Source organism: Haplochromis burtoni, unplaced genomic scaffold (genome assembly GCF_018398535.1).
Source record: "Haplochromis burtoni strain Fernald_Lab_line unplaced genomic scaffold, NCSU_Asbu1 Contig_17, whole genome shotgun sequence".
NCBI lineage: Eukaryota > Metazoa > Chordata > Actinopteri > Cichliformes > Cichlidae > Haplochromis > Haplochromis burtoni.
In genome coordinates, this window is record NW_024582378.1 from 2,617,887 (window position 1) to 2,631,052 (window position 13,166).

General features: G+C 40.3%; 1 protein-coding gene across 4 annotated transcripts in view; it reads left to right on the top strand.

Moving 5' to 3' along the window:
• gria4b (glutamate receptor, ionotropic, AMPA 4b) overlaps window positions 1-13,166 on the top strand; it is a 157,196-nt gene that overhangs the window by 139,695 nt on the left and 4,335 nt on the right. Inside the window, exons 12-15 of one of the 4 annotated variants that reach the window (XR_315412.3) lie at window positions 2,182-2,380; window positions 4,620-4,867; window positions 8,945-9,059; window positions 11,097-11,512. Coding sequence is in view for 2 of the 4 variants with exons in the window: in XM_005916062.3 (XP_005916124.1) it covers window positions 2,182-2,380; window positions 4,620-4,867; window positions 8,945-9,059; window positions 11,097-11,234 (700 nt within the window). In the remaining 2 variants the exon portion in view is untranslated. Of the gene's footprint in view, window positions 1-2,181; window positions 2,381-4,619; window positions 4,868-8,182; window positions 8,298-8,944; window positions 9,060-11,096; window positions 11,513-13,166 lie in introns of all 4 variants that reach the window. The other 3 variants (XR_315411.3, XM_005916062.3, XM_005916061.3) reach the window with 3 other exon arrangements.

The window sequence follows — 13,166 nt, forward strand, 5'->3', positions numbered from 1 at the left end:
TTTATTACAGCACCACGCTCGACTTCTTGATCTATTTAGGACTCATTCTTTCAGAAAGGTTTGTTAAGGCATGGCTAGTGTCTGATTTGATACACCTGTGAGATGCCCCACAGTAATTCTGTCCATATAGTGTGGTAAGCAGTGAAAAATGAGGTTAGAGAAATCCATATGAAAAAAAATGCATGATTTTCAACTCTTGAATCTGCATGATGTCAGAGAAAGAGGATATACCCGCCCACTTGTGGTTTACTAGGGTGAACCAATCAGAAGGCAGTTATCATAAAAGAGGAGGAGTTACAACTGATGTTTTACACAGTTAATCCGAATTATTTTGATCTATGAATTACGTGGAGCCCACAAATCAAAATATGGAGTAAATATGAACACGTGTGTAAACTGCATCACACATCTTATTAGAGGTGATGGGAAGGTGAGAGTGCTTATTTTGAAACGCTTCTATATAATTTTTATTGTGTCATCCGGATTCTAGCATCGCTTAAAGGACAATAGAGCAAAAAAGAAACCACCGGAAACGCTAACGTGACCTGAAAATTACCCAGACTCCCAGCGCAGGGCTTTTCTCACCCCACTCCCCCACTCCCTCTGTTTACTGCAGGCCCATCAAGACACAGCAGTGTGTCACAGTGGATCAAAGTCAGCGGTATCAGCCAGCAAACACACAGCACAGACAGTCGGAAGGGATAGCAAAGAGACTCTCCTCTGCTCCCATTATTACTCTCCCACAATCCACTGCTGATTCTATATAAATAAAGCAAAGACGGGGAAAATGGAGAGGCTTTGACACAGGGAACGAAGGGATTTTAGCAGCTGGGGAAAGAAAATAAAAGGAGACGATAGACATGAGAGGATAGGACTCATCGATGCATCTTCACGCCCTCCACCTCTTAAGGCGTTATTTTACAGTTAAATACTCCGTGCTCAAATATACTCCCAAGGAGAGAGGAGACGAAGAGACGGAAGTCATTTGTATTCAAATCCAGAGCTAATACGTCAATAAGTCTATTTCATGGGCAAAGACTCCTCTGTGTGTATGTGTGTGTGTGTGTGTGTGTGGAGGAGACATGCTCCACTGCAGCACTTCTCAATTGGAAGCTGCCTTAGCTGCTACAGGCACTTTCATCCGTTCAGACTGAGAAAATGGAGGCTTCCTCAGTGATTCTTTGGTCGGGGTGACGGCTCTGCAGAACTCGTCGAGTAGAAGCACAAAGTGTTTGTTCAGAAGGTTTCTTAGCAGTGCTGATAGTCACGCTTCTTTCAGACGGGCCATAAGGGAACATTAGAAGAGGGTTTCTCATTAGGTGCCAACAGTATGTGGAGTCAGTCGAGGGAAAGGATGCTATCTATTTGTATACTGTGGCTTTTGTGTATTGGGAGCAATGGAATATAGCCAGATCGCAATAAGACACAGTGAAATACCAGCCAAGAACACACTGACTGTTGCAGATGCCTGTCTCCTCCCTTCCTCATATCCCCATCTCTCTCTCTCTCCATCTGACACGGAGGCCTGAGGGTTTTGTATCCGCTGCTGTTTGATTTGCACCGAGGGGAGATCTTGTTTGTTCTCCTCAATGCAGCATTTATGGTTTAAGATTCTCCTCACGACCTTCCGCTGCTCCTGAGCAGCGAGCTATCTGTCTGCCCCGAGTGAAAAAACAAGAAAAGAGCAGTGCTGCCGCCGCTATGCCGGCCGGGGGACCTGCAGCTCTTCTCATCCTGCCAGTAAACAAAAAGAGGGGTTGGGTAAGAAGGGACAAAAGTAGCCTGTACCTTTCTCTTTATCAAAGCTGGTCAACAGAAGCATGTGGGATTTTTTATTTTGTATTTTTTGTGAGGCATTAATGAGAGGTAAATAAAGCTCTGGCAGCTTTGAGTGTTGTCAGAGCTCCACCTTGTGGTATTACATTAGCATTGTTGGTTCCATGCTTTACTCATATCTCATTCTGTCTAATCTTTCACTATTGTTATACCACTGACTGTCTTCTGTCTTTTTATCTCACTCTTTTCCCTTTTTTTATCCTAATTTGACCTCCAATTATCATTCTCCTGCTCTACTTTCTTGCAACTTTCCTTCCCTCTTATTTTCATCCTGCCCGTCCTCACCATAATCCATCCAATCTGTTCCTGCGCTATTCTTCGTCCTCCCTCCTTTCTATCTTTAAGATCGTTATCGGGACGAATCGTAGGAGGAGTGTGGTGGTTCTTCACTCTCATCATCATCTCGTCCTACACGGCCAACCTGGCCGCCTTTCTCACTGTGGAGAGGATGGTTTCTCCCATTGAGAGTGCAGAGGATCTGGCCAAACAGACCGACATTGCCTATGGCACATTAGACTCTGGCTCAACCAAAGAGTTCTTCAGGGTGAGTTGGTGTTACCAGAGTTAGTGACCTACTTTCAGACAGGTATGGGACCCTGTGAAGGCCTACAATCTTTGACACTCACACACGCTCAAAAGCAAAGACTCATCAAAATATTGTTTTCTTCTAGTCCCTATTATACCTTGTCAAGGTATGTTACTCCAGTGATTCCCAACCAGGAGGTATTTCTGCTAGGAAGACAAGCTTGGGAACTGAAATTACAGTCAATGTAATGACTGAGTAGACCCAAACTTGTTTGAGTAGAAAAGTTGAAAGTAAATGGACTTTTCTACTCTCCCGGAGTACTCAAAGCGCTCTATACAACACATTCACACAAGTACTGTCTTCTATGCTTTTAAGTGCACACTAACATTCACATACATTCACACTCCGATGGATGCATCGGAGAGCAAATTGGGGTTAATATCTTGCCCATGCAGACTAGGGGGAGCCAGGGAACCACCAACCTTCTGATTACCAGATGACCTGCTCCACCTCCTGAGCTGCAGCCACCCCATAAGTTGGTTAAAGCATTAGAAATAAGACTGAAATTGGAAATAAAATAAAGACATTTAAAATTAAGTTTTCATAAATGAAAAAAAGTATGACAGCATTTAAAGGTATTAGTTGCCTTTCAGCTGCTCAGCGAGCAGTTCAAAATGTTGGCTGAAAGTAAACAAGCTTTTTTAGTTTTCCAATTTTGGATGAACGGATGAAATAATAAACTAGAATTGTGGCTAAAAATTGTAAATAATTGACTATGTGGCTTACACTTGAAATTTATAGCTAAAATTCTGTAAAAAAATATTCACATCCATAACTATATTAGATTAATATTTGAGATGGTAAACTAAAATATAAATATGTATTGTCTAATAAATTATTAAGGTGCTGTTAGAATTTCAATTAGATTGCAAAGAAAATTAAAGACCTAGCTGGTTAAAATTATAACTAAAGAGCTGGATAGTATAGTTACCAATTAGACTGTTGATAAAAGTTTTGATTAACGGTTGAAATAGCAAGCTAAAAGCTAAACGAGTAGAACATTAACTGAAATTTGTAGTGTTTGTTAGCCACCATTGTAGATAAACAAAAAAGTCACAAAAACATTTTTAAAATGGGCACCTAAATAAAAGCTGGAAATTATTTTTATATTACTATTATTATTATAAGTTGAAATAGCTAGCTAAAAGCATGGCTAGCAATTGAAATGGTTTACTAGATATACTAGATAAACAGATAAAATAACAAGGTAAATTATAAATAGTAAATATTAAATAAATTAAAATGGTGGCTATTAGTTTGGGTTTTAATAACGTATGTAGACAAAAATATAAGCATAATAAACGCAGCTAAAAAAATTTACTTAGAAATGAGAGTAAAAAGTTGGAAATTTGTTAGCTAATTATGTTAGCTAATTATTACCTAGCTTTGAGAACAGTTTGCGAAAATATAAACAATAGATCATCATCATCATTGATCATCAGTGATAATGTTCACTAGAAGCAGTTATAAAAGTTAGCTAACAGTTCTGTTTGTTCTTAAGAATATGATTAAAGATATGAAATGGGCTGCTAGCTGTTTATCACGCTGTACTAAAACTGTAAATCATTAGTTAAGAGTGTGGCTAGCAGTTAAAATTATTTAGCTAAAAGTTTTTTAACAGTTAGAATTTTGCATTAAGAGTAATAATATTTCATTTTAAAATTGTACTCCCCTCAGAGACGTAGATCATGGGAATAACGGCACCTAATTATTTGTTGTTGGTATAGCTGGAACTACTGTTTCTTTATCTGTGAGTGTGGTATTCAGGAAGGATTGCCTTGAACCATCTTGTTTGTAAAGACTTCAGACCCAACAGGACACCAAAGAGTACCAAAGACACTGGGGGCTGGGAAAGATGATAACAAGGCTAAACTGCCACTGAAAGTAGTCAAGAATTCAGTTTAAAATGAGTTTATATGAACACGCTTGAATATGAGAAGTGTTGGTGGCTGGTTCCATCTGACAGGGCTTTAGAGTATACCAGTTGAAAAGGGTTGGGAACCATTGGTCTATACAACTGCCGGTATTGTTATTTGACTTTTTTGCAGTAAAATGTTTCAAAGCTGATAAACAAAAATTGTAAATTGTTGAACTGATGCTCCATGTTTTCTCTATTTTGTATTGTATGTGAACATGCTTTCTCTGTCACTCACACATCATCTACCTTTGAACCTCCAAACCCTTCCAAACCCCACAGCGGTCCAAAATTGCTGTTTATGAGAAGATGTGGGGATACATGAAGTCTGCTGAGCCCACAGTCTTCACCAAGACCACGGCTGAGGGTGTGGCGCGGGTCCGCAAGTCCAAAGGAAAATACGCCTTCCTGTTGGAGTCCACTATGAATGAGTACACAGAGCAGCGCAAGCCCTGCGACACAATGAAAGTCGGGGGCAACTTGGACTCCAAGGGCTATGGAGTAGCCACACCCAAGGGTTCACAGTTAAGGTGGGTGGAATAGTGTAACAATATGTTCTACGTGTTGTTATGGTATTCCACCTTCCCTGGTGTGCCGCCTTTTCTATCTCTATCTGCCTCCACATACTGCTTAGTGTTGGTGGGTGGGGCGTTTTATGTGTTTGTTTGAGGGCACAAGTAGCCGCTTAGTGACATCTGTGTTTGTTGCATGCATGTGGGGCTTCATTGTGGGTGGTTTTTATTCACTTTTTTTGTCTTTACAGCTCTCCACAACAGGTAAATGTATGTGCTTGTGCTTGCTGTTTGGGCAAAGACATGTTGGAATGGCATGCTCTGGAAGCTCTCATCTGAAAATGTCTCATTTAGAAGATAATCTGCATTTTATATACAAAATGTAATTGCTCTGAGATATTTAGCTAATGCTACTTCAGTGTTCCTTCACGGTTGACTGGTTCTTTATTTTCAACTAAGTGACTGAAATAGTGCTTTGGGAGCCATTTGAAAGCTCAGCCCTGGGTAACTCTGCCAGACACTGTCACAGCCTCCCGCTCATAGTGGAATTTACAGACCTGCCACAGAATACAGTGGCATTACAGTGGGGAGTTGCAATTTCAATCCACACACTCATCGATCAAAGCCCTCCAGCAAGGTCTCACTGAGGGGAAAGGATAAATATACTAAAGGCAAAACTGCACAGGGGTGTGAATGAAATTGCATTCACTTTAATTTATTCCTGTGGAGGTATAAGAACACATATTTGAAAACCAGGGAGAGCACTTTAAGCAATAGTACTGAAATAACCCGTTTTAGAGCTTTGCTATCAATTATTAGCAGTAGATAACTGTTGTTTGAACCCACAAAAGAGTTACAATTTTTGCCAATTCGTATACATAGACTCCAATATTGTGAAAGTTTTATTCTCCTCACCTCCCTCACATTTTTAGATCTTTCTACTTATTCTTAATTCATGTCATGTGTCCTGTGGGTAAAATCCAGGGGGGGTCATTTATTTGTTTTTTTATGAGGTGTATTTTATACCTAAATTAAAATTTTTAACTTCTATTCACTCAGGATAATTTGACATCAGTTCATCTCGTATATGCATGCAGCAGAAAAAATTTGCTTCATGTTTGGTTTATATGCAAGATTTGACTTTCTAGCAAACTATTGTTTGCATTCAGTAACTGTTTAATCTTGTCCTCTTACATATTAGAGCAGAACTGAGAGAGAACAGTAAGAATATCAAACAAAGCTTTGTGCCCTGTTAACGATTTGAACTCCAGACCGCCTACTCTGGGGCTTTTTCGTCAACATAGTTTAAGGCTATGTCCGCAAATATATGGATATTACTGAAAACTGGACTTTTTTCCATTTGGCTTTGACAAAAAAGATTAATGTCAAGGGCATGCCAAAGCAACAGATGGCAATATAACCCCAACTATAGAGAGATTTTGGCCAATCGAAAGCCTCCAAACAGTGGCACAGCACCCAGTCTGATATGAAAAAGGTGACCTTGTCCACACGTAAATGCAGAAATTGAGTTTTTAAAAGCTCTGCCTTTAATGATCTAAAATATCTTTTGTCCCCGTAGTTGTTTTCTGTAAATTCCTCTGGTCACAAAACCTAAAGTAGGGTTTCTATCATTTGTTTGCAGCCAGGCTGGTGCCAGTTTTCAGCCACTGCTTTGACCAGGAAGAGTGCCTAACAGATCAGGGTAGTCCTCCCTCCCAGGCCTCTGTTTTGTTGTTTTGAGGATTATCATCTTCTGTCAGTCACTTTTCCGGATATCAGCGAGGAAACACACCAGCGACATCAAGAGCAGGCAACATTGCTGGTCAAGGCTGTGATTTCATATGGCTCCAAACTGGGATATGAGCTCTGTTGCCTTTTGTTTCTGACTGCTTCTATTTATTTTTGTTCAAAATATTACAAATAAATTAAAAGGATCAAAATGCATGCTGGAGCAAATCTCTCTCCTTCACAATTTTGCTGCCCTGTCATCAGATATCACTATAGCAGCCTTAAAAAGAAGCCATGAAATTGCTACACGCACTTATTTAAAAAAAGCTTTTCATGGACATTTTTTTCATGCCAATCATGATTTTCCAGAGCAGCTTAATGCTCAGCAATCCTGTGAGCTTTGAATTGGCAGCCATACCTATACTATATGATTGTGTAATCAGGTCTAAATTATTTATAGGTCTAGAGCTAACTAACTAACTGGTGCCAGATTTTTATTTTTTATTTTGCTGGCAGTGCTGATGGCCAACAATTTAAGTGCCAAAATGTAGCACGCTTTTGTACCAGTGATTACTTGTTTTATATATTTTTTCATTTTTGTATTAAGAAACAGTGTACAAAAGGATTATCTACCATACGTATAATTCAGTCACCATGTCTGATTAAAATTAATTAAAGGTATTATGCCTGTTTAAAACAAAGGAAAATACTTTTTACCATTAAACTGAGATTGCAAATCCGGTTAATTTAAATCCCATTTATCTGAATAATTATAAAATGTCTTTAAGATGTAGAACATATAAAATGTATCATATTAATCAGATCTAGATTAGCAGTGGTCTCAGTTGACAACACTAGAGAAATTCATGTTAAAATTCAAAATAGACTGAAATTTTCAGAGCTAGGATAGGTTAAATATTTTTGCTTAGCAGCATGTTGCTAGTGTAGCCCACAACTTGTGTTCTGGATATTTTTTCTTTTTTTCTCATTTATATAATTAATTATATAATTAATCATCTTGTACCCTTTTAGATTTGTATTATACTGGAACTTTTACTCACATGTGGCATCTGTTTGCAATATTAAAAAAAAATTAAACTTTATAGAAAGTTTTTAAAAATATATATATTTTTAGCTCTAGCTGGCTAGGGTATGCTAATGCTAATGCTACAACAAAGAGTTGTCTGGGAATTGCTAATTGAACTTTTTTCTAGATTATGGTGGTAAAGGTAAACGTGGGGCCAATACTCACATGAGTACCAAATTATTCTCTGGGAAACATGAGTGTCTGATTAAAGTGCAATCTTACACATCTAGAGCTCTAGCTTGCTAGCTCATGCTAATTAATTAAAATGGCTTGGCTAAAAACAAATAGACTACATTACTGTAACATAAGGAGCTTATTTATTGATATCATTTCACTTTGAGGGAGAGAGATTTTGACTCAGGGTGTGTTTGGGTTCTCGAATGGGATTAATGCACTTTTCCACCCTTGTCCCTCTCTTACTGCTACTCCTCCCTTTCCTCTCCCCCCTCTCTTCCTTCCCTCCCAAATTGGACAGCATACTCACGCCCTCTCACCAAATATGTTTTATCGTTTTCAAGAAGTGCAGTAAACCTGGCAGTGTTAAAACTCAATGAACAAGGCCTGTTGGACAAATTGAAAAACAAGTGGTGGTACGACAAAGGAGAGTGTGGCAGCGGAGGCGGTGGCGAGAAGGTTAGCCGCTATGACGCTATGCCCATGTGACCTTGATGTGGGTAAAAAAAAAAAAAGAGAGATGTGTTTTTGTTGGTAACAGGAACATCTGCCGGGTCGATCTCTACAGTTACGCAGAAGATTTGGAAACTGCGACTTCTAATCTAGAGTGGAGAGCGAGTACTGTGGAAGCAGAAATATTTGCCGTACTGTTTATGTAGCGGTCTATTATAATTATAAATTAACACCAAAATAAGTATTTTGGTATATGATTGTAGCCCGGTTTGGGATGTTTTAGTGAGGGTAAAAGAGCCAATAGTTTTGGTTTGACAGTACTAGCCTCCAGGGTTATTCTGACAAAGGTCCCGGCAGTATGTGCCCGTTCCAGAAAAGCGATGCAGCCGGGGCTCCACGTATATGTGTCTGTTAGCTCTGCCCCTTCCCCCTTTAACATCCCCCGATAAACCCGACCCTTTAAAACACATAAATGAGCAAAGAGACACGTAGCATAAGTGGGGCCCCTTACTGGCTTCGTCACTTTGTACTGAAGAGTACTGAGCTGCTCTTGTTGGGCTTCTTCTGATTGAATAACATAAAATAACATGTCCTATGATGTTATTTATGTTATTTTCCCCACCCCACCCTTCCCCGCCCCCCGTGATATGAAGAACGCCCGTAAACCTTGCCGTATTGAAACTGAGTGAAGCAGGAGTCTTAGACAAACTGAAAAACAAATGGTGGTACGATAAAGGGGAGTGTGGACCCAAGGACTCTGGAAGTAAGGTCAGTCTCCACCAGCCTGGGAGCCTCCCCTCCTCTCTTTGTCTCTATGCACACTTTTATAGCGCTGGCAGTTCTGTTATTACAGCAGGCTGGCCGATAAGACACATAACAGACACGCAGGTAGAGACTCAAGGTGTAGCCTGGAGGATACAGCATGACAGACACGAGGCATGGCTCGGCGTTTTTACAGCAGCTAAGCGATGTGATGCAACTGCAGATGAAGGCTCACACACACAGTTGACTGTCACCTGAGATGGTTGAGGGCATCTTGAGACTTTACTGTATGTCACACTAGTTGTCAGTGGTACTGTATGCCTCAGCTGTAGCCGCACACTTTGACAGTGATCCATGTTGCTGATGCACTGGAGCATGGACAGAGTGGCCACGTTGTAACAAAGCAGCATGTACGATCCACATCAGTCTTAATCAGAAAATTGCAGTGCAGGACACACGCTATCACCTGCAAATGAGACCAAGCATGACAGCCATTCGTTCGTGTTGAGCCAACGCACCTTAAGGATGTAGGTGATTTATTAAGAGGAGATAAATGGCAGGTTGGGAGCATGAGCGATCAACTGCATACATTTGAATAAACGAGGGCTTAAACGGTTGGAAGAAACCCGAAAGCTCACATTAGCGTAGCTGCAAAGAAAACCACGGGCCCGTGAGTATTTGGACAATGACACACTTTTTGTAACTTTGTCTCCTACCTCAAATAATCAGAATGTGACTGAAGTGCAGACTTTCAGCTTTAATTCAAGGGATTAAACAAAAGTATTGGATTAACTTTTTAGGAGTTAAAGCCATTTTTAAAAAAAATACTCAGTTTCTCATTTTAACAGGCTCATAATGTACTGTTGATTGACAGACAGTTGGCCCGGTGAGGCCCGTTCCTTTGTTGACTTGCCTGGACTAATGGAATCTTTGCTGGAATCTACTCAAGATCCTTTACCTCGTTCATTCTTAATTCACAGAGTAATAAACTCATAAAAGGCCTGAAAAACCACAACAAACAACTGAAGTAAATTATCCAGGGTAATTATAGTTAAACTGAAAAACTAAAACTACGTGATATAGTTAAATAAGAAAATAAAAATTGTTGAAAAGATTTTATGAACTTGGAAAACAAACTAAAGCGAAACAAAAAATTTAATTTAGTAAAACTAATTAATTATCGCAAACCTGAATGATACTAGGAAAACCTCTAAAATGGCCTGCACAGCTTTAAAAGAAAATCTTATTCTTAAAAATGTATTTATAAAGCTTCAAATCACAACAGCAGTCACCTAAAGGCACTTTATATAAAGACCCAACAATAATACAGAAAAAGGTGCTACAATGAAATTGACCCCCCATGACCAAGGACTTGGCGACAGTGGGAAGGAAAAACTACCTTGTAACAGGAAGAAACCTCCGGCAGAACCAGATGCAGGGAGGGGCGGCCGTCTGCCATCACCGATTGTAGCTGAGGGGAGGAAGACCGGACAGAAGAAGTAGCTGCACTAAAAACCTATCAGGAAACACAGCATTTGGTGATGTCCTTCAAAAAATGTTCATTTAGAATTATGTTAGTCGGTCCATATGAGGGACGTGTGTGTAAAAATGTCTGTAATTCCTAAACGGTTAATGCAAAGTTTTTTTTAAAACCCTGGAATATAAACTGAAAGTCTACACTTCAGTCATTAATCACATCATGATTGATGTTTCATTTCAAATGGATGTAGTGATGCACAGTGGCAAAGCTACAAAAAAGGCTGTCATTACCCAAATTTATATGGACTGTATTTACAGCACTACACAGCAAAGGGGATATGTGACAAAAGCACGCTAACTGATATGGAGAAAGTTGGAGATATTTGATAACATGGCTACAGACGAAGGTTAGAGGTAGTGTAGTGAAAAAATTATGTTTGATCAGTTTTGTGTGTAAATTTGTACGTTTTTTTTTTTCCTTTTACGCTGTTTTATGTGTTTAAGTGTTGACTGATCTGCCAAAACTATCTCTAACCCTTGTGTTCCTCTCCCCGCCGGCTACAGGACAAGTCCTCCCAGGCCCTCAGCCTGAGCAACGTGGCGGGGGTCTTCTACATCCTCGTCGGGGGCCTGGGCCTGGCCATGCTGGTGGCCCTCATCGAATTCTGCTACAAGTCACGCAACGAGGCCAAAAGAATGAAGGTGGAGGCCCAGTCCCAATCCCAGTCCCAACACCCCCAATACCACCAATCTCACCGTCACTGCTACCCCTGCCAGACAGGCAGCCCCCGCAATAGCCCCGAGCCTAGCCAAAGCCAGAGTCCCCGGCCCAGCCCCACCATCCACAACTTAGCCGAGTTTAGTGAGGTTTTCAATGGTTATGGCAGCGATGGGGAAGCTGATAAGATGTAGATGGGGTTTTCGTAGAAGGTCCTCCCAGGCCTTTTCTCCCCCCCTCACTAGCTCCCTGCACAGAGACTGTAAGTGAAACCAATCACACCCCCGCTGCTAGCTTCAACATGCTGAGTGACTGTCGTGACCAGTGGCAAACTGCTTCCCACATTTCTGTCCTATCCGCTCACTATGTGGTCATGTGACGTCCTGGTCTGCGTTCAAGCTTTTTTCTCAGTGTGACAGGAAGCCATGAGTCATCTTCAGACATGACGTCGACTGCGCTGCTTCGCAGCTTGTGTGGCTGCAGATGTTGGTCCTAATTTATTGAGCTGTTTTCCTGCCAAAATCCAACAAACAGTGCTTATACTGAACAAGATATTCATCGTTAATGCTCAAAGTACACGATAAATGTCATTAATGACAACCTTTTTCTAAATATATCACTAGAAACTATAATATTATAATGTTATAATATTATATAATGTAAGCTTGGGTAGTTTCATTGGAATAGAAATCTAGATACAGATGTGTAGAAGATATTTCTAATGTTTTTTAGAGTAAAAAGCTGAACAGCTTTTAAAATCCAAGCCTTACTGTGAAGGTCTGCAGCAGCTGTGGTCATAGTGCTTTTACGCACAGCTCCTTAGACTGTGTATAAATGATGGAGTACCTTTCTGGTTAAAGTAAAACTTTCTTATTATGTCCAGCAGGGGGCGACTCTCAGGAACACCACTGTCTGAGAAATTTCCCTTCGTTTCCTTTGTTTACACTGTCCTGATGAATTTACTATCCCAGTTGCTAGTTTTAAGCCTTACTGAACCCAACATGATGCTTATTTGGAAAATTATGCTACCATTAGCATCAAGAAGGAGGAAAAAGCAGGCTGCTGTATGAGACTCCCTCAGTTTCTCTGAAAACACTCATGTGGAGGCTTCTCAACCAAACCCTCAATAATTTATGAGTAATGACGGCTATGTGCATCTTTTATACACAGTCTACGCTCAGCCTATCACAATTATAACAGGGAGGAAAGTCATGATAAATGAGGACCAATGTCTTACTTGTACACACATGTCTACACTTCTGAGGGGATTTCATCTAAACTACAGAGCATTCGTGCATCAGACGTCCACTCTGATCCTCTGATGAATATGAAGCCACTACATAACAAAAAAAAATCATCTCAGAGCATGTAGGAAGTGTATCTACTAAAGCCATATTTAAGCTGAGGTTAACACAAGTGACACCACCTCTCAAGCTGGACTTTATTGATGTGAACTCTGGATATTTCCCCCAGGTCCCTGACCATTAGACTTTCAGATAGCTCTCCTCGCTCGATGTATATCTGTCCTACGTGGTTATGTGTCCCCCATCAGCACTTCAGCACAAACTCTTCATTAGCTTGACTGTTGCTTAGTCAGCTTCCCTGTCCCACTGGCTGCAACTATCACTCACTGTGTAACACTGCTGGTGCTAATGGATTTACATGTAGTATGGGGCTGCTACTGTTCTGAATGGCTGTGAAAGGTGGTTGCTACATTACTGTGTTTACATACATATATATATATATATTTATTTATTTATTAAGTGTATAGTTATGGTATACAGTGGGCCCGTTCTAGAATTTTTTTGCATGTTGGAGTTTTAGTGTTTAGTATTTGTTATAAGTGAGAGGTTTGTTGGTGGAGAAGAATTAATGTAGCCACTCCTATAACTGCTGTATTCCACCTCTGTGGTCCA